This window comes from Aulonocara sp. 'chitande type north' Nkhata Bay, linkage group LG3, assembly GCF_057382095.1.
Source record: "Aulonocara sp. 'chitande type north' Nkhata Bay isolate Kocher_YH1m ecotype deep benthic linkage group LG3, A_spYH_male_GT1.1, whole genome shotgun sequence".
NCBI classification, from domain to species: domain Eukaryota; kingdom Metazoa; phylum Chordata; class Actinopteri; order Cichliformes; family Cichlidae; genus Aulonocara; species Aulonocara sp. 'chitande type north' Nkhata Bay.
This window is the reverse complement of record NC_141346.1, coordinates 66,777,578-66,802,009: the sequence shown is the minus strand read 5'-3', so window position 1 is coordinate 66,802,009 and position 24,432 is coordinate 66,777,578. Positions and strand designations below refer to the sequence as shown.

Genomic DNA, 24,432 nt, shown 5'->3' with positions numbered 1-24,432 from the left:
AAAGCTGCATTAGAAAGCTTACATGAATGAATGAGTGGACAGAAGTGGACAGAGATCATCTGAAGCACTTCAAAGGCTTAAAATCAGCACATTTCTCTTTATTCTTTATCAACTCTGTTAGTTTCTCTCAGTTTTCTGTGGAATGAAGCTAACAGCAGGCTAATAAGATGCTGACCAATAGGTTTCTATTAAAGGTTGTAATTTGTATATGAAAAAGTGCTTTGGCTCAGCAGGGATCAGCTTACAGGTAGAATACAGCTGCTGGATGGGATTAGCATGTCATAGCTATCTACCAAACTGCTAACTGGGGGATTTCAGGCCATCTATGGATCATTTTTGCTAACTGTTTATTCAGCTTAGGCTCACAGGGCTGCAGCCTGTGCCCTAGCTGTCATAGGGCAAGAGGCGTGGTCCACCTGCACAGGTGAGCAGTCCATCACAGGGCCAACAGAGAGAGACAGAGAAGCACTCTCTCACATCCACACCTACAGCCAATTTAGAAGCACCAATGAACCTAAGCAGCATTTCATTGGACTGTGGGAGAACATCCAACCTCCACAGAAAGGCCAACAAGCTTCAACCTACAACCTTCTTGCTTTAAGGCACTAGTGCGAACCACTTTTCCCCATTTCAGCCCAAATCCTGCATCTTCCTGTTTCTGACTCCAGGCCAGCTCCACTAACACTTTCTCATCAGACACTGCCACCTAGTGGAGGAAGTCTTAGTTCCATTGGAAGCTTCAGATTACAGTTAGTTCCTTTACAAAGAGGTGGAGGTGGTGGGGCCACAGCACCATCATCACTGAGTGCCATAGGACACTTAACCTTTGTTTCCATATGCTGGGAACTTCCTGTTGTTCCAAGGAGGACTGGAAAATGTGTGAAAATCTGCCAGTCAGTTCCTCACAGCACACTTCAATCATTTCCCTTTTTCTCTCTTTTGTCCCACTAAGAGATTTCCACACAAACACCTCATCAGTGGGACTCTCAGAGCTACCAGCCCTTTGCTACAATCACAAAGCTCTTCATTGAAATCAATGATATCAAAGCTGGAATCAAATGAGTCCAAGTCTTCTGCTGATTCAGCATCACATTCATCTTTGCTCCTTGTTCTGCATCCCCACCATGGACTTCATTCCTGTCCAAGCCAGCCTTGAGTGTCCTTTATTCAGCTCATCCTCTGCTTTACTTTTACACCTGATTTTAGCTGCTTTATCTCTCTTTCAACAAGTTTCTGTGCCTCAATCTTTTTCTTCTCTCCCTCATAACAAGACAGCTTCTTCTGCCTGAGAACATGTTGGAGTGATTTACTAATCCAGGGCTGCTTATTGGGGAAAATACTTCCTGTTTTCAAAGTAATTCCCATTTTTCCCAGAAAGAAATGTAAGTAGAAATCGATGATCTAAGTGAGAACATGAGCCTTTAAAAAGTCCCAGTGGGTGCAGTCAGAGCAGTCCCTCAGTCCCAGTATAGAGTCTTTGGTCCAGACTGGAACAACTGTGTGCCCAGTTTGAGCTCTCTTCAGTCCTGTGACCTGACAGACCCAGAGGGGCCATCACATCACATTTAGAAGCTCCCCTAATGGAGCCACAACACATGTCCAATACTTAGTCTGTCTTGTTGGACCAACTGGAAGAAATGATTCAAGGACTTAGTCACAGAACAGAGATTCAAATCTCCAAAATCCAACTGGCTGCATCAGGACATATAGTCTGAAACCCTGCACAGTTTCCTGTTTGAAGCTGCTTCCTGTTGGCTTCAGCTGTTTGGAGTTTCCATTTTCTAAACTTCTACATTCTGAACCTTCTTCAGCTCTGAACAGATGATGAAACACTGAATGATTTCAAGCTCACACTTTGTCTAATAAACTTACATCTTTCATTCTTTATACAGATTGAGGAGCTGTGGTTTGTCAGAGATCAGCTGTGATTATCTGGCAGCAGCTCTGAAGTCCAACCCCTCCCATCTGAGAGAGCTGGAGCTGTACTACAACAACCTGAAGGATCCAGATGTGAAGCAGCTGTCTGATCTTCAGCAGAGTCCAGACTACAGACTGGAGACTCTGGGGTCAGTAGAGTGATGGAGTGAGTGGGTGGTGCTGTCAGCAGTATTGTACTAAACACAGTCAGTATGAAACAAAGATCCAGTGTTTCCTGTAAAGCTGCAGCTTCTCAGTGAAGCTGTGAGAGGAGAATGGTGACAGGCTTCAGGATTGGACACAAACACTTCCTGTTTCTGATCTTTATGGTCACCATAGTAACAGCTGACACGCTCTGATCAAACACTGTCAACAGCCAATCAGCTCTCTGAACAAAGCAGCCCGCAGACCAATGACTGCATTCATTTCCAAGTTTAAAGCAGTGAAGAACACAGTCTGTAGGTGAGGAAGAATTTAGTGAGAGCAGATGTTTGGATGGAATTTCTCCAGTTAACAGCTGGAACCGTCCATCTGGATTGTTGGGCTTGTTGTTGGGGTTCCTACAGAGCTCAGAGTGGACACACCAAGGCTCTTCTAATGAATGAAAGTCCAAACTCAAACTAGGAGGGAAAAACATTTTCATCAACTTCAATAAAAATCCAAAGATTAGAAAAAGTGAAGCAACAATGAGTCCTAGTACAGTCCCAGCACTGAAGTCCCTGCTGCTCTTTATACTGGATGTGCTGCATCACTGACTGACAGCTGATGAAGAGTCTCTGGAAACACTCGTTTATCTCCTCTGCTCTTCCTTCTTCTCTCTGCAGGTGGAGCTGATGATGGTAAACAGGACGGTGTGTGTGCTGAGAGAGGAGGAGCTGTGTCCTGATGATCCAGAGAGGTTGAAGCAGCAGCAGCTTGTGTGTAGAGACGCTCTGACTGGGCCATGTTACTGGGAGGTGGAGAGGAGAGCTTCATCCAGCAGTGACTGACAGAGGAATGAGAAGAAGTGCAGATGACTGTCAGTGCTGCAGAGTGAACTGCTCTGAGAACAGCTCCACTGTCAGACACAATGTAGAGTCCAGCATCATCCCTGTGTGTCCCTCTGGATCTGACAGAGGATCATCAGTGTATCTGGACTGCTCTGCTGCTGCTCTGTCCTTCTACAGTCTCTGCACAGTCTCTGTCTGACTCTGGCTTCAGACCCTCCTGGATCAAACTCACCTGGAAAGACTTTCAAACATCACTCAATAGATTTGAATACAGAATAGATTTGATATATGAAAGAAATCTCCGTCCCAGGTCCGTGGATCGGGTTTCCTTCGAGGCGTGAGCACCGATAAGCAGAGTTTTGTTTAAGATTCAAAATTATTCTCAAGTAACACTCAGGTATGCCGTTCAGCAGGTTAGTTACAGCGCCGGGAGTAGCTTGGGAGAACAAGGAAACACAGACTGCTTCAGGTTGCCTTCCCAAACCAACTCAAAGGTTTATTCATCTTACAACAGTATATATAGAGGAAAAAGGTTCGTGTGTCAACAGATTCTCAGTTCAGACCGGTACAGACCAAATAAGGAAACGTCTTCCTGCCCTCTGAGCAAAGAAGTATCCTTTGTGTAGTTTATCAGTTCAGCTACAATTTATGATCATCCCAGCAAAATACACTCCTAGACATAGAATACAGAGTTCTTTCATTAGTGAATTCTGAAACGAACCACCTGGCCTTTAACAAGCCCTTTCCTAAGAGATAAGAAAGGGAGGATGGGAGTAAGGAAGTGGTCTCTGTGGTATTTTCGACCTTGAAGTACCAGCCTGTGATTCTTACACATTAATTCTTGGGTCACAGAGAAAGAGAAAAACAACTAGTAAATGGGCCTTATTGAGTAACAGTTTTCCTGTATAATGTCACTATAAAACAATATCCTGTAAATGCTAACCGTAGTGCTAAAATTCACAACAGTTCTCTCCTTTTATCATAAAATGATAACATAGTATAAAGACAGAATGTAATAACATAATCTACAGACAAATCATAAACATAAAACAAATCATAAATGTAACTAGTCCTTCGAGCAAGCTTAATATCAAAAATTCTGAGAGCGTATACATGGTATCACACAACAGACAATAATAATCAAAAACAAAATAAAACATGCTGCAACGGTTACAAAGGCTACAATTAGTTCCTTCCATTTTCCAAACGTGTCCTGTAGCCACTTGTCTAGCCACTGACCGTGACCTGTATTGGCTCTTAGTTCTATCTGCAATGCTTCAAGTCTATTCATAGCTTGTGTGAATGAACCGTTAGGGGCGGTATTATTGGAAATGAAAGTACAGCATACATCTATGTAAACGTTATGTGAGTAAGCGGAGCGTTTTGTACGTCTGCTGGATACAGGCGGATCAGAGGTTTGTTGTATTAGTAGTTCTTGGGCTAAAGTTACTAGACCACAGGTACCGGTCCAATTAACAGGTAAAGCTAATCTAAGAGTATTATTGCACAACCAATAACCGTTAGGGATTGCTCTAGTTAAGCGCGTGACCATGTGTGATTTAACTAACTCCCCCCAGTCAGTATCATTTAATACACCCTCTGGGGGAACAATGATCGATTCTCCGCTCGAACTTGAACTGTGTGTGTGTTCCTCCAGATATGATAAAACTTCAGCCACAGAGACAGCTAGCCATGTCTCATTACAGCGTGCACCTGGGGAGTCAGAGAAGAATGTATAGTTATCCTTTGTATAATCTATGTGGGTGTCTGGGCCAGTTAACTTTAGTCTGCGCAGACATATCATACTAGTATTAAAATGGGAAGGGATCTGTCCTAGGGGTAGTGAGGGCTTTAACCTATTCTTAGGGCGTTTCATTGGGGCGCAGGTCCCTGCGGTGTCATTAGATAACTTCAATAATTCGCCTAATGGAGTCTCAGGGTTAGTTGGTGTGTGTGTGTGTCTAAGTAGGCAGTCGAGAGGGCTCAGAGTCAACTGTAAAGTGTCTTTAAGGAGAGCATTATCTCCGCCGATTTTCTCTAGTCCCTCAGTGAGGGGGAAACCGGATATGGGGTATCCTACTATAACCTGTTCTGGATTACCCTTTGAACAGACATAACAGTTACTGTTTCCTAAATCACGAGCAGCTGTTCTAGCATTTTCATACCAGGAGTTAACTCCTGCTCTAGAGGGCGCATAAAATGGTTTATTAGTGGCGTCTATGTTGCCATTTACTGATTGTGAGGAGCGTATTAAGTAGGTGTCTCGCAAAATAGAGCATGAGGTATTGTCAGCAAAATATGACCTGCAGAAATGTGAACATGGTTGCAGTTTACAATACAAAATAGCAAAGAAAAATCCTAAAGTTAATGCGATAGATATGATAAATAACCTAAATATATAAGAAAAAATATAAGAGAAACAGTTCTTCAGTTGTCTCCTGGCCTGGTCCCAGGTTCGAGAGACATAGAATAAGCGTCGTATGATGACAATGGGCATTTCATTTTCTCCATTATCAGGATGGAATGAGTCTATCTTTATCAGGTTAGACATCGTGTGGTACTCTCGGCTTTCTGTTCCTGCTGAATGTTCGAGTACCTTGTTGTTGTTCACGTGGAGGATCAAAGAGCTCTGAGCCTTGGCTCTTTCAGGCGTTGTGTGTTAATCAGTGATTGCGTGTGTGTAGGTGTATTGGATCCGGGCGCTGGCTCGCCGGAGACGTCATCTGCTTGATCCGACACCTGAGGTGGTCTGGTTGGGCTGGTCTTAACCCTGCTGGCATGAATCCACTGAGGTTGTCCGTCTGTGAGGATGCTGGTTCTTCGTCACTGCCAGTACAGTCTGGGGGCTGGAAAACGCGGCCTCCCCGAGTTTCCTTGGTTTTAGCGACTTCACCAACACCGCATCTCCTTGTCTCCACTGATGGAACTGTGGAGGGGAGAGGCTGAGAGAGACAAACTTTCTGATAGTTATTATTCAGTGTTTCTACCAAATTGTGAACATAGTCGGACAATGCAGTGTCTATGTCCCCTTCCAATAGCGGTGCCCCTCTGGAGGCTGACCATGGTGTTGGGAATGGTCTTCCCATAATTATTTCAAATGGAGATAATTTGGTTGCTGCGGATGGAGTCATAATGTATGAAATGGAAAATCTGGTTGTGATAAATGCTGATGTTTCGCTTTTGGTCTCCCTACATTAATTCGTGCACATGTTAGACAGGTTGCTAATATGCTTTTTACTGCATGTGATGTTTTCTCAATTACAAATCTTGATTTTATTGCCCCTATTACCCCTCCCTGTCCGACATGACTCACACCGTGAAAATGTCGGACAAGGACTGGCAGCAGGGAAGATGGGAGGGCAATCAAACCCTTAAGATTTTGTATAGGCCATCTCTGTCATCTAAGGTACAGTCATTATCCTCCCAATAGGTGTAATCAGATGCAGAGGCCTGCTCTTGTATAAATTTCAAATCAACATTTGTTTCTAAATAGTCTGGAAGTGTAACAAGTGGCAGCTGTAGGGGCACAGATAATACTTCCTGTGGAGGTGGGAGCTGTGACGCAGCTGCAGCCTTGGCAGTCACGTCTGCTAGGGCATTACCTGCTGCTTCGTCTGTGTCAGCTGTACTGTGTCCTTTCGTTTTCATGACTGCAACAGCCGATGGTAGCTGTATAGCCTGCAAAAGTCTTTGCACAAGATCAGAATCTAGCAATTGATTTTCCGTCAGCAGATCTAAATCCTCTTTGTCTCCACAATGTGCCAAAGTCATGTACGACGCCAAACGCATAACGGCTGTCTGTGTAAATTGTCACACGCTTATCCACATGTAGCTCACAGGCGCGTATTAAAGCCATGAGCTCTGCTTTTTGTGCTGAGTGAAATGGTAATGAATGAGCCTCTAGTATAATGTCAGGCAATGTCACCACTGAATAGCCACAAAGAAATGAGCTGTCATTCGGCCTTGAACAGGACCCGTCCACATAAACCGTGGCTGAGTCTGGAATAGGTGTTTGCTCTAGATCTGGACGTGGTGCTGTGGATTCCTGTATGCGTGTCATGCAGTCATGAACGTCAAGCCCGTCTGAGCCATCCTGTCGGTCAGAGGAACACAGCATACGAATCAATAAATGTGCTGGCGAATTGGGTGTGCTGCTCGCTTTTATGGTGAGATTAGCTGTGGAGGTCAGTGTAGCTTCATAACCTTAGCGACTTTGTGCGGTCATGTGTTGTGTAGTTATGTTTGCTAGAATGGTCGTGACCTGGTGATTGGTGTGTAGAATAGTGTCATGTGAGAGTGTGAGCTTCTCGCAGTCCCTTATCATGATAGAGCAAGCTGCTACTGTCCTCGGGCAGGCCGGCATCCCCTGAACAACCACAGGCAGCACCTTTGAGTGGCGGAGGTCAGCACTCCCTTTAATGTATTGAAAGAGGCAGTCATTTCTGTGGACCACAGTATTTGAGGAGGCTTGTCTTTTTTTACAACAGTCACGCAGAATGTGGTCCTGAAAAGAACAGTCTGGTATCCACTGTCTGCAATAGTTCACCATGCCTAGGAAGGACAACATTTCCTTCTGTGTAGTGGGCCGAGGGACGGAGGTCACAGCTTTGACCCTGTCTGCAGTCATGGAACGTTTTCCGTGAGACAGTGTGAATCCCAAATATTGAACAGAAGTCTGACAGTACTGCATTTTCTTTGCCGATGCTTTGTGGCCAGTCTGTTGGAGGTGCTGGAGAAGCATGTGTGTAGCAGTTTGACATAGTTCCTCACTCGGAGCACAGAGGAGGAGGTCATCTGTCATTTCTGTATCAAGGTACAGCCCTCCGGAGGAGTGAAGCTGTCCAGGGTAGCACGGACCACCATTGAGAAAGCAGTAGAGCTATCTACCATGCCTTGGGGCAAACGAGTCCAAGTGTACTGCTTATTTCTATGTGTGAATGCAAATATCGGCTGTGTGTCTTCATGCACAGGCACTGAGAAAAAAAGCGGAGCACAGGTCCACCACGGTAAAATGTGTAGCTGTGGATGGAATGGATGTCAATATGCTGGGAACGTCTGGGACGAGAGGTGGCAGAGGCATAATGACTGCATTAACTTGCCTTAAGTCTTGTGTAAAGCACCATACGCCAGGTTTGTTAGGCTTTGGCACAGGATTGACAGGAGTGTTATATGGAGATACTGTGGGCTTTATTACTCCTGTAGTCAATAAATCTCCTATGATGACATCTAGGGCTGCGGCTTTTTCGGTGGAAATGGGACATTGCTTGACATATACTGGCTTGTTGTGTTTCAGCTGTGCGTGATAAGGTGTAAAGTCAATAAATCCTACATCATTCTCACCCTTTGACCATAATGTCATATTCTGGTATTCAGCTGGCAACGTAACTGCAGAAATAGTACAGTGGATAGAGTAGGTTAGACCTATGTCTGAGTTATGTGACAAAACCACTGTTTGACCTTCACTGGTGTGAGCAGTTATCATGTTGTTGAACAGTGTGAGAGAGACAAAAGTGTGGCTCCCAGATGTGCGATTACCTGTTAGTTGTGTCTGTACACGTGTTTGGCACAGTGTGACATTGAGTACCGGACAAAAAGGATGTTGATTTCATTCTCTGCTGAGGCGTCCAGCTGACACAGAGGCTGTTCCTTCTCCATGATGTCGGTGCATAGGGCAGAAAAAACATAAGCTGTTATCAGTGTCAGCAAACATTTCACCCTTTGTGTTACACAAATTCATTTTTGCTCTGGGTGTCTGCGGCTGCTGGAAGACTGAGCTAAATTTGCACCTCTAGCTTGTCTACCTTGTTGGTTAAAATTCGGGTTGTAAGACTGCAGCCTGTATGTGGGGCCATTATTGCATGCTTCCCGTTGTTGCCAGTTACCTTGACTGGAAGAGCTCTGCTGACGCCTAGTGGCAGGAACTTGTCCTGCATTTTGTGGTTGAGGCGCGCGTGCTCTATTGGAGGCTGCATCATTTTAACACTTTTAGCTTTCGTGGTAGTAGGGAAAAGTTCTGCACTGGCCTTCAGTTTTACTGACCTGTTTTCTGGCGATAATCGTTCGGGATAGGGCTCCGGAAATAAATTAGAATGCATTGAACTTACAGTTCTTAAGTTGTAGACAAAGTCAGTCACGTAAGTACTTCCGCATGTTCTGGATACATAATCATGGAAGTCTTCACCGATTCGCGAATGTGGGTTACACGTAACCGGAAGTGGGAGTCGTACTGAGCCGTTATTTGTGACTTTATATTTTATTTTTTTTGGTTTTACAGTTAATTTCGATTTTTCATCGGACCTGTCTGAGGTCTTTGAATTATTCTGACCCATGTTCAGTGATTTCCAGAGGGGTTTACACGCTTGAAGGATTTATGTTAGTATTTCGCTGTGGCACAGCTGAGGTTACTTTCGATTTATTGCTAGCAATATTTTTTTTTTTTTTTTTTTTGGGTGAGCAACTTCTCACTTAACGAGCAACTTCTCGCAAAACAACAGGCAACTTCCTGTGTCTCTCTGCTTTTAATTTACTTTAATCGGGGACTAAGGAAGTCGTCAGTGTATCCCATTTATCTGGGCCACTAAGTGAAACTTCGTCAGCATATCCCGTTTCTTTATGGATCGATCACTGAGAAAGGTATAATACAGTCCCATATAAATATAAAAGACACGTATTTACCTTCGTCAGCGGATCCCACTTCTGACTCCAAATTGAAAGAAATCTCCGTCCCAGGTCCGTGGATCGGGTTTCCTTCGAGGCGTGAGCACCGATAAGCAGAGTTTTGTTTAAGATTCAAAATTAGTCTCAAGTAACACTCAGGTATGCCGTTCAGCGGGTTAGTTACAGCGCCGGGAGTAGCTTGGGAGAACAAGGAAACACAGACTGCTTCAGGTTGCCTTCCCAAACCAACTCAAAGGTTTATTCATCTTACAACAGTATATATAGAGGAAAGAGGTTCGTGTGTCAACAGATTCTCAGTTCAGACCGGTACAGACCAAATAAGGAAACGTCTTCCTGCCCTCTGAGCAAAGAAGTATCCTTTGTGTAGTTTATCAGTTCAGCTACAATTTATGATCATCCCAGCAAAATACACTCCTAGACATAGAATACAGAGTTCTTTCATTAGTGAATTCTGAAACGAACCACCTGGCCTTTAACAAGCCCTTTCCTAAGAGATAAGAAAGGGAGGATGGGAGTAAGGAAGTGGTCTCTGTGGTATTTTCGACCTTGAAGTACCAGCCTGTGATTCTTACACATTAATTCTTGGGTCACAGAGAAAGAGAAAAACAACTAGTAAATGGGCCTTATTGAGTAACAGTTTTCCTGTATAATATCACTGTTATGGCCCTGTCCATAATCTGTTTTGGTGGCTGTTGTTGTCTGTGCCTTTAAGTTTTGCAGGTCCCGGAGTGGATGAGCTGACGGCTGCTGATTGGTCCCCTGGCCATGTGATCCTCTTCAAATCCCTCACCAGCAGTTGTCCTGGGGCAGCCACTGACAGCAGCAGCAGACCTGACCCTGGCCTCAAAAACCTGAGACATTTGTGCCTGTGACTTTGTGCGACTTTTCTGAGTTTTGTATATAGTGTGTACATTAGTTTCATTGTAAATAGCACATTGTAAATATCACTGCAACAGAAGGGGTGAGCTGCCTTATTGTTTTCCCTTGCACTGTTTTCTCCTGTTTATTTCAGTTAGGGAGTTAGGTGTAGCGCTTGTCTTTCGTTTGATGTTTGATTTCACATAGGGTTTTAGATAACACCTTCTCCTGACTTAGCTTGTTTTGTTTGTTATTTTGGCCTTTGATCACCCCGGAGCTTTTTGTGCAGTGCAGGAAAATAAATCACGATTCACTAAGAAATTGGTTTCCCTTTGTGTATGGTTTTGGGGACCAGGGCGGGGCAATCCTTCCAAACTTGTGTTGCGTTCCTGTACCCCTAGACTGGGGCGTAACATAAAGTGGGGGCTCGTCCATTTTTTTTTTCTTTTGCCGTTCTTTTTGCTCGTTGTGTTTTGTGGGTTGTCTGCAGTTTTTGGTTGGCAGTTTTTTTGTGGTGTTGGGGGTGATCTAGTCACGATGACTTTTGACGTGGATGATTTTGCACTGCGACCCACCATGGATAAGTTGGATCGATGCAGAAAGGCAGATTTGTTGTTGGTGGCGGATTTGTTTAATGTTAGTGTGCCTTTACATGCTAAAAAGGCAGAAATTAGGCAGTGCCTGACAGCTCAGCTGGTGGATAAGGGGGTATTTGCGGAGTCGAAACCTCGGCCGGTTGAGGCGACTGGAAGTTTGGTGGTGGATGCGGGGGCAGAAGCTGCTGCAACCACCCCGCAAGCTGCCAGTGGACGGGTGTCGCCAGGGGCGGAGGCTCCTGCTGTCATTCAGATCCCAAACGTTAGCCCAGCCGGACAATCAACAGGATTGGTTACGGAGGATCTTAGGCTCACCCTCCGCCTGAAAGAGGTGGAGCTTGCGGCTAAAGCCAAAGACGTTGAGCTTATGCATCTCCGCATAAGGGCTATGGAGCTGGATCCTTCCCGACAACGCACGGTTACCTCTACCCCAGTGAGTAAAATTGTGAGTAAATCTTCTGATTCGTTCTCCTCTGACCAATTTGAAGCAAGCAAGCAAATTGCTTTAGTGCCACCTTTCAGAGAAAGTGAGGTTGACTCTTACTTTAATGCCTTTGAACGCATCGCAACCACTTTGAAATGGCCCAAGGATGTGTGGAGTTTGTTGCTGCAGTGTAAATTGGTGGGGAAGGCACAGGAAGTGTGTGCGAGCTTATCTATTGATGACAGCCTGGATTATGAAATTGTGAAATCCACTATTTTAAGGGCTTATGAGCTAGTTCCGGAGGCATATCGCCAGAAGTTTCGGTCATGTGAAAAATCTGCCAACCAAACACATGTAGAGTTTGCCAGGGAGAAGACTGTCTTGTTTGATAAGTGGTTAGCTGCAAGTAAAGTGAAGGACTTGGCTCAGCTAAGAGAATTGGTCCTGCTGGAGGAATTCAAAACGTGTCTTCCAGAGAATGTTGTTGTATATATCAATGAGCAAAAGGTGGATTCGTTGTCTAAAGCTGCTGTTCTCGCAGATGAGTTTGTGTTGACCCATCGCGTTGCGTTTTCAGCTGTGCGCCGTGAATGTGCCCCGTTGTCGAAACCTGCGAGGAGTCTGAGGGTTTCTCCTAAGCGTCAAACGCGCCCTGATCAGGTCCCCATGACTGTCCGAGAATGCTTTTATTGCCATGATACTGGCCATCTCATTGCCAATTGTCCGTCGCTCCGTCGCAAAGAGCAAACTCACACATGGAAAAAGCCAAAAAGCATTGGTTTTGTTCAGTCGGTTTCTACTCCTAATCCCGTCAGTGATGAACCAGGAAATGACAGTCTTGACAGCAGTTACCGACCATTCATTTCACAAGGGTTCGCCTCACTGACTGGAATAGAGGAGGATCGCGTGCCGATTGTAATTTTGCGCGACACTGGGGCTGCCCAGTCTCTCATTTTGGAAAGCGCGTTGCCTTTTTCAAGTAACTCGTTTTGTGGTGCTGATGCTCTCGTGTGGGGAGTGAAAATGAGTGTGTTACGAGCTCCGCTGCACAGACTTTTCATACAGTCACCTCTAGTTTCGGGCCCGGTAACAGTTGGGGTGCACGCTCGCTTGCCCGTGCAGGGGGTTACTATGATTCTGGGGAATGATCTAGCCAATGGAAAAGTTTTCCCGATCCCGGAAGTAATTGAAAACCCCGTCGATGTTTTTGTTTCTGAGCCTGCTGCTGACAGTCTGCCCTCTGTTTTTCCTGCCTGTGTTGTCACACGCGCCCACAAGCGCAAATATGGTGATGTTGACTTGTCTGACTCTTTTCTATGTTCTGAAGCTGTTCCTGAGAAAGCTGAACTGCCTGTGGAAATAGCTGAAAAATGTGTGTCTGATAAAATGCTACCCGCTACACCTCACCTGTCTTTTGAGGTAAACAAAACAGATTTTATTCATGCGCAACAGAATGACCCGACTTTGGCCAAATGTTTACTTGCCGCAAACTCAAGCGATCAGAATCCCTGTGTCTACAGCATCGAAAATGATGTGTTAATGCGCAAATGGCATCCTCCCTCCTCTAGTGATCTTGGCTGGAACGTATTTTAACAAGCGGTTGTACCGCAAAATTTCCGACACCAAGTACTCAGCCTAGCACATGACAGTTTCTCTGGACATTTAGGAGTTAGGAAAACTTACCTTCGTATTCTGCGTCACTTTTTCTGGCCAGGTTTGAAGACTGATGTGACCAAATATTGCCGCTCTTGTCACGTTTGCCAGGTCAGCGGAAAACTCAACCAGGTTATTCCTCCTGCTCCATTGCATCCAATCCCAGCCTTAGGCGAACCATTTGAGCACATAATCATCGATTGTGTCGGTCCGCTTCCAAAAACAAAGTCAGGACATCAGTACCTCTTGACTTTGATGTGCGCCGCCACACGCTTCCCCGAGGCTTTTCCGTTATGCACTATCAAAGTCAAAGCCATTGTCAGAGCATTAGTAAACTTTTTCTCCATTTTCGGTTTGCCTAAATCAGTTCAAACGGACCAAGGGTCTAACTTCATGTCCAAGATATTCGCTCAGGTCTTAAAATCGCTATCCATCAAGCATCAAAAATCCAGTGCATATCACCCCGAATCACAGGGTGCGCTTGAGCGTTTCCACCAGACTTTAAAAGCCATGATGAGGAAGTTCTGCCTCGAGTCAGGAAGAGAGTGGGACGAAGGTCTGCCACTTCTTCTTCTAGCGGTGAGGGAGAGTGTGCAGGAGTCCACAGGTTTCAGTCCCGCAGAGCTGGTGTTTGGACACACAGTGCGTGGTCCCCTGCGGCTGCTTAAAGAGAGATATCTGTCCGACACAGCTACCCCCGAGCAGAACGTATTAGACTACGTAAGTTGTTTTAGGGAGCGTCTGCATAAAGCATGCGGAATTGCACGCGAGGCTCTTTCCGCGTCTCAGGAAAAAATGAAAAGGATATTCGACAAAAAGTCCGTGCAGAGAAAATTTGAAGTGGGTGACAAAGTGTTGACTCTCCTACCCGTTCCTGGATCCTCTCTCCAGGCAAAGTTCTGTGGGCCCTATACGGTTCAAGAGAAACTGAGTGACACAGATTATGTTATAGGTACCCCAGACCGTAGGAGAAAGCATCGTGTGTGTCATGTTAATTTGATGAAGCCTTATTTTGTTCGTGATGCAGGTGTAAACTCCTCCTCATCCCCCGCTGCGCTGTCCGCCGTGCCGGTAGTTGTGCCAGCATCTCCGTCTCAGTATAGCCCAGAAAGTGATGGCTTAGCTTTCGTTTGTGCTGAGGGTTGCTCCCGACTCAGAAACAATAAAAGATATAAAACAATATCCTGTAAATGCTAACCGTAGTGCTAAAATTCACAACAATATATACTGTAGATGTACTGTAGAGTTGCAGTTTGTCACTTGTAAATACAGTCTGTGAGCAGCTGTGAGCTGAAAGATCTTTCTAGAAACACGAAATGTTTTCACTCTTCTGTTGCTTTTTCATATATTTCCACAACATTAATATTGATCCCACCTGTCTCACCTGTTTCATGCTTTTATACATAATAACAGGACACGTGTGATCTGAGCGCTGCTGTGGTTGCTGTGCTGCACGTCTTCATTTAGATAACAGAGACATCTAGTGGTTCAGAGGGAGAACTGCAGGAGGTGGAGCTGTGTTTTAGCATGGAAAACTTTTTATCTTTTAGGCACAGATACAAATATGACAAGTATCAGTGTGAGATACAAAAGGTCATATCAGTCAGCAGAGGGAACAGTGATCACACAGCAATGTAAGAATAGAAACATAACAGTGAATCTGGACATGTATACAGATGGAAGCAAACAAACAGGATGTAACACTACATTAAAGCCACAAATGGGAAGAAAACAAAGCCAAAGGAAAATATATTTGATCTCAGGAATCCAAATCAGATGCTTTAGAGCAGGGGTCGGTAACCCAGGAGGAGGAGAGACCCGAAGCGTCAGGTGTTTGGACCAATGTTTTCTTTTCTGATCAAACCAGAAAGCTTTAATGAGCAGCTGGATTTGTGTCGCATTAACTGGCTGGACACAGAGGACATCGAAATGCAGCTGATTGAACTGAAAAGCTCGACTCTGTGGGGTCAAAGTTTGCAGAACTATGAACACAGCTGGAATCCACAGCTGTGCGTGTTCATGGAGTTGCATGTTCACCTGCTGGACTACCTGACAGGTTTAACTGTCTTCAGAACATTGCAGAGGCCTTATTGACAGTATTTGGCTCTACATATCTGTGTGAGCAGATTTTCTCTCACATGAAGAGAGTCCTCAGGTCTGAATGCTGGACACTCGGAGACCTCTGTCTCTGACTGGGAGACCAGAGATCACATTAACATGTGTGTCCCTGTATTAACAAACATGCCATTTTGGCCCAGTTTATTTTTCTTATCATTGTTGTGAGGAGACCATAAATAGCATTTGTATTTTCTGTTGTACATTTCATTTGCTGTTATGGATAAAAAGTCTTTTTTTGTTTCAAAGTAGCTGATAACTATTCGCTGATAGCTGCCAACATCTGCGCACAAATATAATCAGATAAAGTGGTTCTATATAGTGTGTAATTTATTGCTAATGCAATCATATGGCACATTGACTTCTGAGGAAATTTTAGATGCACTCATCATCAGAAAGGTGTCCGACCTAAACCAGGGGGTTTAGAGCATCATAGAGTTTTTGTGGGTTTTTTTTCTTTCAGTCATTTCACAGATTTTCTCTATAATTTCAGTTCCGTGAATAAAACAACAAATTTAGGGGATGATTTTGTAATCCGACTTTATGTATGAAAGATTTGACTAAACATAAAACAATCTTCCAACTCAGTCGTCATTCTTATCTTGTGAAATCAAACCAAATGTTCTGTTGTCTCTAAATCAGGGATTGATGAAATCTTTGGTTGCATCCATTTATGAACATGTTCTCATTCATATTAAATCGTAGTCTAAGTCCTTCTTTAGAGGGATAAATGTCATTCATTATCTTCAAATGTGTTTCTGTTGTTTTGGGGGGAAGTTTGAAGTCCATTGTTCAAAGTCTGTTAATGAAACTTTATGAAGTTTATGTAGGATGTTTTTCCTATTTTGTATTTGTTTGAATTATTATGTATTTTTGACTCTTTCTGCCATGATGCCAGGTCTCTCTTGAAAACAACATTTTTAATCTCAATTAAATTTTCACCTGGAGAAATAAAGATGATAATAATAATTTTGTCTTCAGGGAATCATTTCTCTGTAAAACAGCTTCTTCTGAAACTCTTGTTACATTTCTTGTTTATTGTTTGCTGGTTTTAGAAAAATGTCATCGTCTCTGTGTGAACTTAAACTCTACATGTGGTGTCAGCTATAAACCAGCTCTAGAGTCTAATAACGATGCTTTTATTATTGTCTGGTATCCAACTTAACCCTGGGCCTCTGGCTGAATGTGAAACACCAGCAGATGTTAAAAACTGTCTGGGTTACACGTGCATCACGTCGTGTGCTTCCTAACATGGATATGATTGGAATCTGGGCCTGTTCAAGCGGTGCTGGTATCATTGTTGTTTCTGAGACTTTCCAAATCTTTACTGGATAAAAACGTAGCAACTGATGGATTTAACATTTAGCACTCAGACTGTCCCAGAAAAGGCGGAGGTCTGGAAGTTTATGTGAAGGTCTGTCTTGCTGCTCAAGTCTTCTTCTCTCCATCTGCACCTCAGCCATTTGAAATCTTGGCCTTAACTATTGATCTGTTTGGAAATCAGACTGTTGTTGGCTGCTATCAGCCTCCACCTGCTTCCCCCAGCACATCACCGTCTCTGGTTCAACTTTTATCTGAGCTGCATTTTAATGACGTCTTTCAGATGGATGATTTTCATTGGGACTGGCTTTCTTCTGTGTCTGATGAGTTTAAGGCACGCTGCTTGTTTTAAAACTGACTCAAATTATTTTTACTTTTTATTGTTCTGATTCTGGTTCTGTCTTGGTTAAGTCCTCAGTAGTCCTGATTTTGAACTGTTGTAGTCCTGTTTTATTTCTGGATCAGTTCTGGGTCTGGTTGAATTGGGGTTTAGTCCTCGTGTCTTGATACAGCCCGACTTTGTTCTGCCTTGCTGCTTAATTAAAAACTAGTTTAAGGTGTCCTGCATATGTGATATATATTTTTCCCTATATGAAGTCATTCTCTTTTGAACAAAACTCAAAACAGAGCCAATTAATCTTTCAGTCATCCCCCCCCCCCCCAAATCCCTCATGCATACTATCCTTTAGAGCTAAGTCCGGGTTGTATCAAATGTCTGCCCCCACCTCTGGTGTAGATTCTGGTGAGGGGGAGATTTGGGGAGTTGGCGGGACACACTCTATGTCTATCAAAAATTGGAAACTGTTTCGCTCAGTCGTCTGTCCGGACCTGGATCAACCAGGGGTCCCGGAGATGCTTTATGTTTCGCATAGGGTCAGTCCAACAGGACCTGAACTCTACGGTGTAGAAGCGGACCGTTTCAATCGTCCTGGTGACAACTTCATTTTTCTTAGTGTGTGTGAAGACAGGGAGGGTGTAATTGAGGACAGGGGCCTTGAAAACTGGAGGTTGAACCCATACCCCCTCACCCTTGAAGAACGTTTATCGTGTTTTAAGGATTTGTTTTTATTCAGTGCTCAGACTGGAGAGCACTGCAGCGGGTGTTTAATGAGGTCGATAAGACTATCAAGAGAGACAAGGTCAACTCTTCTTATGAGAATATTAGGAAGCGTCTTGTATATGATCAGCTCACACATGGCCCGAAGATTGGTTTACCTTCTGCCATGTTCAGGCCAAAAATCATCAAAAACCCTGAGGACAGAAAAAAGAAAAAAAAGAAAAAACAAATGGTAGGTTGTCTCTGTGTGAGAGACGTTGGCATTATACCTGATATTTTAAAAAATGCAATGTGTGGATTTCTTTTACAGACAACATCTGCCATGTTGTGGACCGCTCAGAGTCTCCCCCTCCAGCACTGCTAATCCAGACCACACCGACTCCGCCCCCCTCTCCAGGATGCTCACAGGACTCTGCAGGATCGAACCCGTCTGAGGAAACGGAACTCAACATTAAACTCGCAACCTTCCACCTGCTGTCGATGGCACTGAGTGAGTATGTGCAGGAGATATGTTATGGATGCCAATCCGGTCACCCCAGCCAGTTACAACACAGTTGCCTGTTTGAGCTGCCTGTGTTTTTCTTCGAGACCTACTATGATGAGGTGATGGAAAAGCTCCGGATGCCCCGATTCATCCCGGCCATCTGTCTGTTTGTTTGCTCATACAGTGTCAGTGAGGCTAAAGCACAAATCATCAGCACTGCAGAGCGTCTTCTGTGTGAACTGAGATCAGCGCCGCACATTGTTTGCACCACTGATGAGAATGTCGGATACCTGCTAAATACCAATCATCACACCCGCGGAGTTAAATCAGCGCTGCTCCACATGATTGGAAACTACTGGTCTGGGAGACACAAGATTTAATGTACATCTGTTATAAAAACCTTACTGTGCACTACACAGAAAATTTAATAAAAACGTATGCTAACACTTTTTTCTGGTCATTTGTGTTTGTGTTTGGTCAAAGTGATTATGGAAAACACGCTGAGAAAAATATATCCCAACCCTGCACACCCAGGGGGTTTAGGAAGTGTAAAGAAGCTCCGTATCGCTGTCAGTGAGGCAACAGGCTTAAAGCCGTCATTACCTGACGTGGAGCGTTTTTAAAAGGAGATGACACATATACTCTTCATAAACCTGCAAGGATAGAGGACACAGAAATGCAAGGATACAGAAATAGAGTTTTGGTTAACGGGTGTCAAAGAACAAACGCTTTTATGAGTTTTATGTTGCATTAAAGTATATGTTCATATTTTACTCTTAATAAGACAAGAACAAAATGTACTACTCACTCTGTCTCTAGAAACAGGAAGTGCACCCAGTGACATTTATACGAACTTAGACACACACACACACACACACACACACACACACACGCAAAATTAGAGGAAACTGCTTGATATATAAATAAACATCTACTGCAGCTCGGTGTGATTGCTCTCTGAGTATTTCACCCGTGCAGCACGTTAACTATCTCGAGTGTCTCAGTGTTGTTTATTCACCTGACTGTTTGTTAACTGTAAATCTCTGACATTTAATTGGTCCTTCGAAGCCGTTAATGGACTGGTATTAATAATAATATTATGCTCCATTTCACAGTGGTATCCTTCCTCAAGTCCCTACACCGTGACAAACCTGCGTTGAAGCCTCTGCAGAGCACCCTCCAGGAAGGGTTGAAAGTCCAGGGACGTTAAAATTCAGGTCCTGGCCAACGTTTTATTAAGGCCCACGGCGGTGGGGCTTGAAGGAGGACACCCGACAGACCGGCAACAGCGAAGCCAGGTGATTATTCCACATTTGACACACCTTGCGTAAAATTATCGGTGTTTAGGGTGACACTGTTCCTAGAAAACTCGTCCTACGGGGACTGGCAGTTTTAAGACTCGCTTGTAAGACGAAACTGGCAGTGTAATAGACACTCGTTTCGCAGTTAAAAAAAAAGCTGGAAGTCTAAATTTACTAGAAGGTAAATAAGTGTACGAAAGTGTCAACTAACATAGGATAGAAATTGCGCGAACTGTTTGAATAAATGTATTGAGAGAATGAGTGACCTTTGAAGGGACTTTAGGACCCTACACCGTTCTCACTGTTTTTCCTGTGATAACTTACGTACTGGTGAGGAAAGAGAAAAAAAGGTTGTGTTTCATCACATAAAACTGAGACCGCCCCTGACAATAGGACAGGGGTTGAAGGGTGTCTTAGTAACCTCTCTTGACTCTCGTGCCAGAGACAGTTTCACAGTTCTGTGAATAATTTAATAAATTAAAATGGGTAACAAACAAACAAAGCCTGACCTAACAGCTGATGAACAGTGGTTAGAGATAAAATGTTCAGGCGCAGGACTAATTAGCGCAAATCGTTGGAGAAATCCTAAAAAACTAAATTGTCCTGCGTGGGAGGGGAAATGCAGTCCCTCTGCAGTAACTATTCTAAGAGGAACCTTACAAACAGAACTAAACAATGAAATATAGTTGGCATGACGATCATGCCCAGATTGTATAAAATAAATAAAAGGAAATCATTCACATGAAAACCTTTTCTATAAAAAAGAGAGATGCATAAGGTAGATTAAGGCTGTGTCACTGTTCAGCCAAGGAAAGTGTGTAGAAGGGTAGATGTCTCCAGCTTGGGAACGGGTGAAACTGCAGATCACCCGAAGCCCTTGATGGATACAAAATAAAATATAAAATATATAATAATAAATTACTTGGTTCGACATGCAACAGAGTGAATGAATGTGACTGAAAGTTGGATCTGACATGAGGCAAACAGAAGACCAGTCTAAAAGTAGGCACAAACCTGTTCAGAGAAAAAGCAAATTTGTACAGGTTGAATGAATTCTAAATTATCTGTTTGCTGAGTAAGATGATCTAACTATTAAATTGGCTCAGTAGTAGTATAGTGAGATACACTGATAAAATGTTGTAATATACTGTTGTTATTATATGAAAAGAAAAAGATGATAATATTAATAAAAATATAATATTAATGACAAGAAGTATCCTAGTCAGTATGATGTGAGATGGACAATTGTTATGACGTAGTCTGCATCAAGCTTAAGGTTTGCTCAAACTCAGCATAATGACATATGAGATGAAGAAAATAAAGGCAATATCTAAACCAATTAGGTGCATAGAGGCACTTAACCTGCTTGAAAACCTGTCATTTATCCTAGATAAATATTACTGAGATGTAGAGCACATTTATAATAACAACTAATAAGCCAAACCCTGTAGATAATAGCTAAACCTACAGGATTGAGGAGCTGAATTAAATATGTGGACACCGCTAAGTTGATGAACATGTTACACATTTTCATTTATTTTGATTTATTTGTTTTTAGAGCAGAGGCTGCATGCTATTAAAAGCCAACACATGCAGCTGTCTGTGCTCAGTTTTTCCTCACACTTCTGCTCTGTTTTAGTAGCAGCATTTTTCTTTTTGTGTCCTGACTCATGTATGTTTTCGGTTTTGTTTGATTATTTTATTTTGTTGGTTTGGAAACAAATTTGTGAATCACAATTACACATAGTGATTAGACATATAATTTATAAATGCCTAGTTTTAGAGCTGTGAGCTATGAACTGTGAGAAATGTAAAGACAGAAGTGTATAAAAAAAAAAAAAAAACCCACCAAACCTCAAATTCTCAAATAACACACTGTCTCTAGAAACAGGAAGTGCACCCAGTGACATTTATACACACACACACACACACACACACACACACACACACATACTCGCTTAAGTCCCGTTTGGGGTCGCATATCTTAACTCCCCCCCTTTGGGGACACCACTTTCTGTATGGTTTAGAAGCAAGCTGGCAACTCAGTTTTACTCCTCCAAGACCACAGAAATAAAAAATCACTTGAGATTTTAATTTTAAGCAACTTTTGTCCAGACAGTATTTTTACCTTCCCATTGGGGACTTGGAATGTTTAATGTCCCCTTTGGGGTCTTCAGCGATACACAGATAAAAAAAACTATTTTATGCCACTTTTGGGGACCTTACTTCCATTTGGGGTCTTCGGCGACACACACATACACAAACTATTTTATGCCACTTTTGGGGACCTTACTTCCATTCGGGGTCTTCAGCAATACACACATACACAAGTTATTTTATGTCAGTTTTGGGGACCATACTTCCCTTAAAGGCAATTCCTTCAAAGTACAATGTAATGTTAACTACCCAATCTAACAATAATCTAAACAATAATTAAGGTCTCTATTTATCTTGAAGAAATCAAAACTATGTCCAATGTCTCGGCCACAGAACAATTTAAATTTTTGACTGCATTTATTACTACTGTGTTGTTTTGGGAGTTTATATGCACATCATTAATGCAGAGAAACTTGGATAAAAAAAAAATCATCTGTACTATTGAGTGTTTGTTACCAGCAAATTGTAAGGCAAGAACTTTGCTTCCAAATATGTTCACTGGGAAGAAGTCCCTGGTCCCCTGTCTTCATCTTGATCCGTTTTCTTGTTCTATTGTGTTTTTGTTGGCTCCATACCTGACAGAAGAGACTCAATCTCATTGCTTGAGGAATCTGGATTTTGCAGATCAATTTTTTTTTACATTTCAGGCATTTCTCATGATGCTGCTTCAGCTTGGTTAGTCTTGAGTAGATAAACATCAGTTAAATAGGCAAACATTAGACAGTTAAACTAGTTTTTATATTCTATTTAAACTAAAAGAAATTTCTAATTTCACCTATGAATTGTTAACACAGATAATTTGAACACAATTACCAAGAGTTCATTTGATTTTCAGAAACTATCCAAACCTATCATAAAAGATTTAATTTAATTATTAATAAACACAATACTTTAACCTACATTAGAAGCAATCAAAATATCCTTTACATCAGGGCACCAATAAGTACAGTATTAAAGATCTGTGAGTGATAAGACAAGCTGTACGATTTTAGAATGGATATCTTAATTTTAGTTTTCACTGATGTTACGAGTAGATTTAACATGAATAACAAATAGACAAGCGACAATTAAAAACTGCCAAAGAAGATGACTCTTATGACTTCCGGGGACATTTCTAACAAAAATGCACTGCGTTAACCTGAATGAGGACAATCAAAAGGATATACATAAATGAAATTGAATTGATATAGTACCAGAGTACAGTGATCATTAACTGATCGTCATTAACGATCAGTGACCATTAACGGTTTTGTCACTGATCTCAAGGGTAGATTAATACTAAATACAGAAATATACCTCCATTTAAAAATTGCAAAAACATATGCAACAATAGTTATTGGTATACCTGACTCTTATGACTTTTGGGGACGTTTCTAACACAAAAACACTCCGCTTTAACGTAAATGGGGAGATTCAATGGGAAACTTTCCTTAGGAAACTGGTTAATACAATAAACTCTGATTATTAAACATCTGCATATGTTAAGGTATGTGTAACTACTTTTCGGATGGATTTCTTTATCTTAGTCCTCATTCTGATTGGTATTTGTTCCATATTTTCATATCTTTGACATAATGAAGGATTTTACAACATAACTCTTGAGTGTGGTGATCACTGATAAATTGTTCTCGAACTTCATGTATGGAGTTATACTGAAAAAGGGACATGACACTATTTTTAAAAAACAATACAAAAACATATCCGACTATAGTCATAGGTATGCCATATACCTATGACTTTTGGGGATGTTTCTAACACAAATACACTCCTCTTTAACCTAAATGGGGACATTCAATGGGAAACTTTCCTTAGGGAACTGGTTAATACAATGAACTCGGATTATTAAACATCTGCATATATTAAGATATGTGTAATGATTTGGGGGATGGATTGCTTTATCTTAGTCCTCATTCTGATTGGTATTTGTTCCATATTTTCATATCTTTGACATAATGAAGGATTTTACAACATAACTCTTGAGTGTGGTGATCACTGATAAATTGTTTGTTGACTTTATAGGTAGATTTATACAGAAAAAAGGAACATGATAACATCTTTTAAAAAATCCCAAAGCATATCCAACTATAGTCATCAGAATGCCATATACTTCTGACTTTTGGGGACGTTTCTAACACAAATACACTCCGCTTTAACCTAAATGGGGACATTCAATGAGAAACTTTCCTTAGGGAACTGGTAAATACAACGAACTCATTACACATACCTCAACATATGCATATGTTTCATAATGAAAACATAACCCTTGCTTGACTGTGGGGATCATTGATAAATTGTTTACAGACTTCATGGATAGATTTATACTGCAAAAAGGACATGATACTATTTTTAAAAAAATTACAAAGCATATCCAACTATAGTCATTAGTATGCCATATGCTTATGACTTTTGGGGACGTTTTTAACACAAATGATTTGGGGGATGGATTGCTTTAGCTTAGTCCTCATTCTGATTGGTATTTGTTCCATATTTTCATATCTTTGACATAATGAAGGATTTTACAGCATAACTCTTGAGTGTGGTGATCACTGATAAATTGTTCTCGAACTTCATGTATTGAGTTATACTGAAAAAGGGACATGACACTATTTGTAAAAAACAATACAAAAACATATCTGACTATAGTCATAGGTATGCCGTACAGTATACTTATGACTTTTGGGGATGTTTCTAACACAAATACACTCCTCTTTAACCTAAATGGGGACATTCAGTGGACAACTTTCCTTAGGGAACTGGTAAATACAATGAACTCTGATCATTAAACACATGCATATGTTAAGGTATGTGTAACTACTTTTCGGATTGATTTCTTTATCTTAGTCCTCATTCTGATTGGTATTTGTTCTGTATTTTTAAATCTTA

At 42.2% G+C, this 24,432-nt stretch overlaps 2 protein-coding genes and 1 pseudogene across 2 annotated transcripts in view; all 3 read left to right on the top strand.

Moving 5' to 3' along the window:
• LOC147336683 (NACHT, LRR and PYD domains-containing protein 12-like) overlaps positions 1-24,432 on the top strand; it is a 206,880-nt gene that overhangs the window by 112,873 nt on the left and 69,575 nt on the right. The window lies entirely within an intron of this gene.
• On the top strand, positions 1,897-16,323 carry LOC147336687 (uncharacterized). Its single transcript, XM_086285559.1, has 2 exons — positions 1,897-2,066; positions 2,742-16,323. The coding sequence occupies exon 2, from the start codon at positions 10,980-10,982 to the stop codon at positions 13,053-13,055; it is 2,076 nt and encodes a 691-aa protein (XP_086141685.1). The 5' UTR covers positions 1,897-2,066; positions 2,742-10,979; the 3' UTR covers positions 13,056-16,323.
• Positions 13,629-18,453, top strand: LOC147336686 (uncharacterized; annotated as a pseudogene).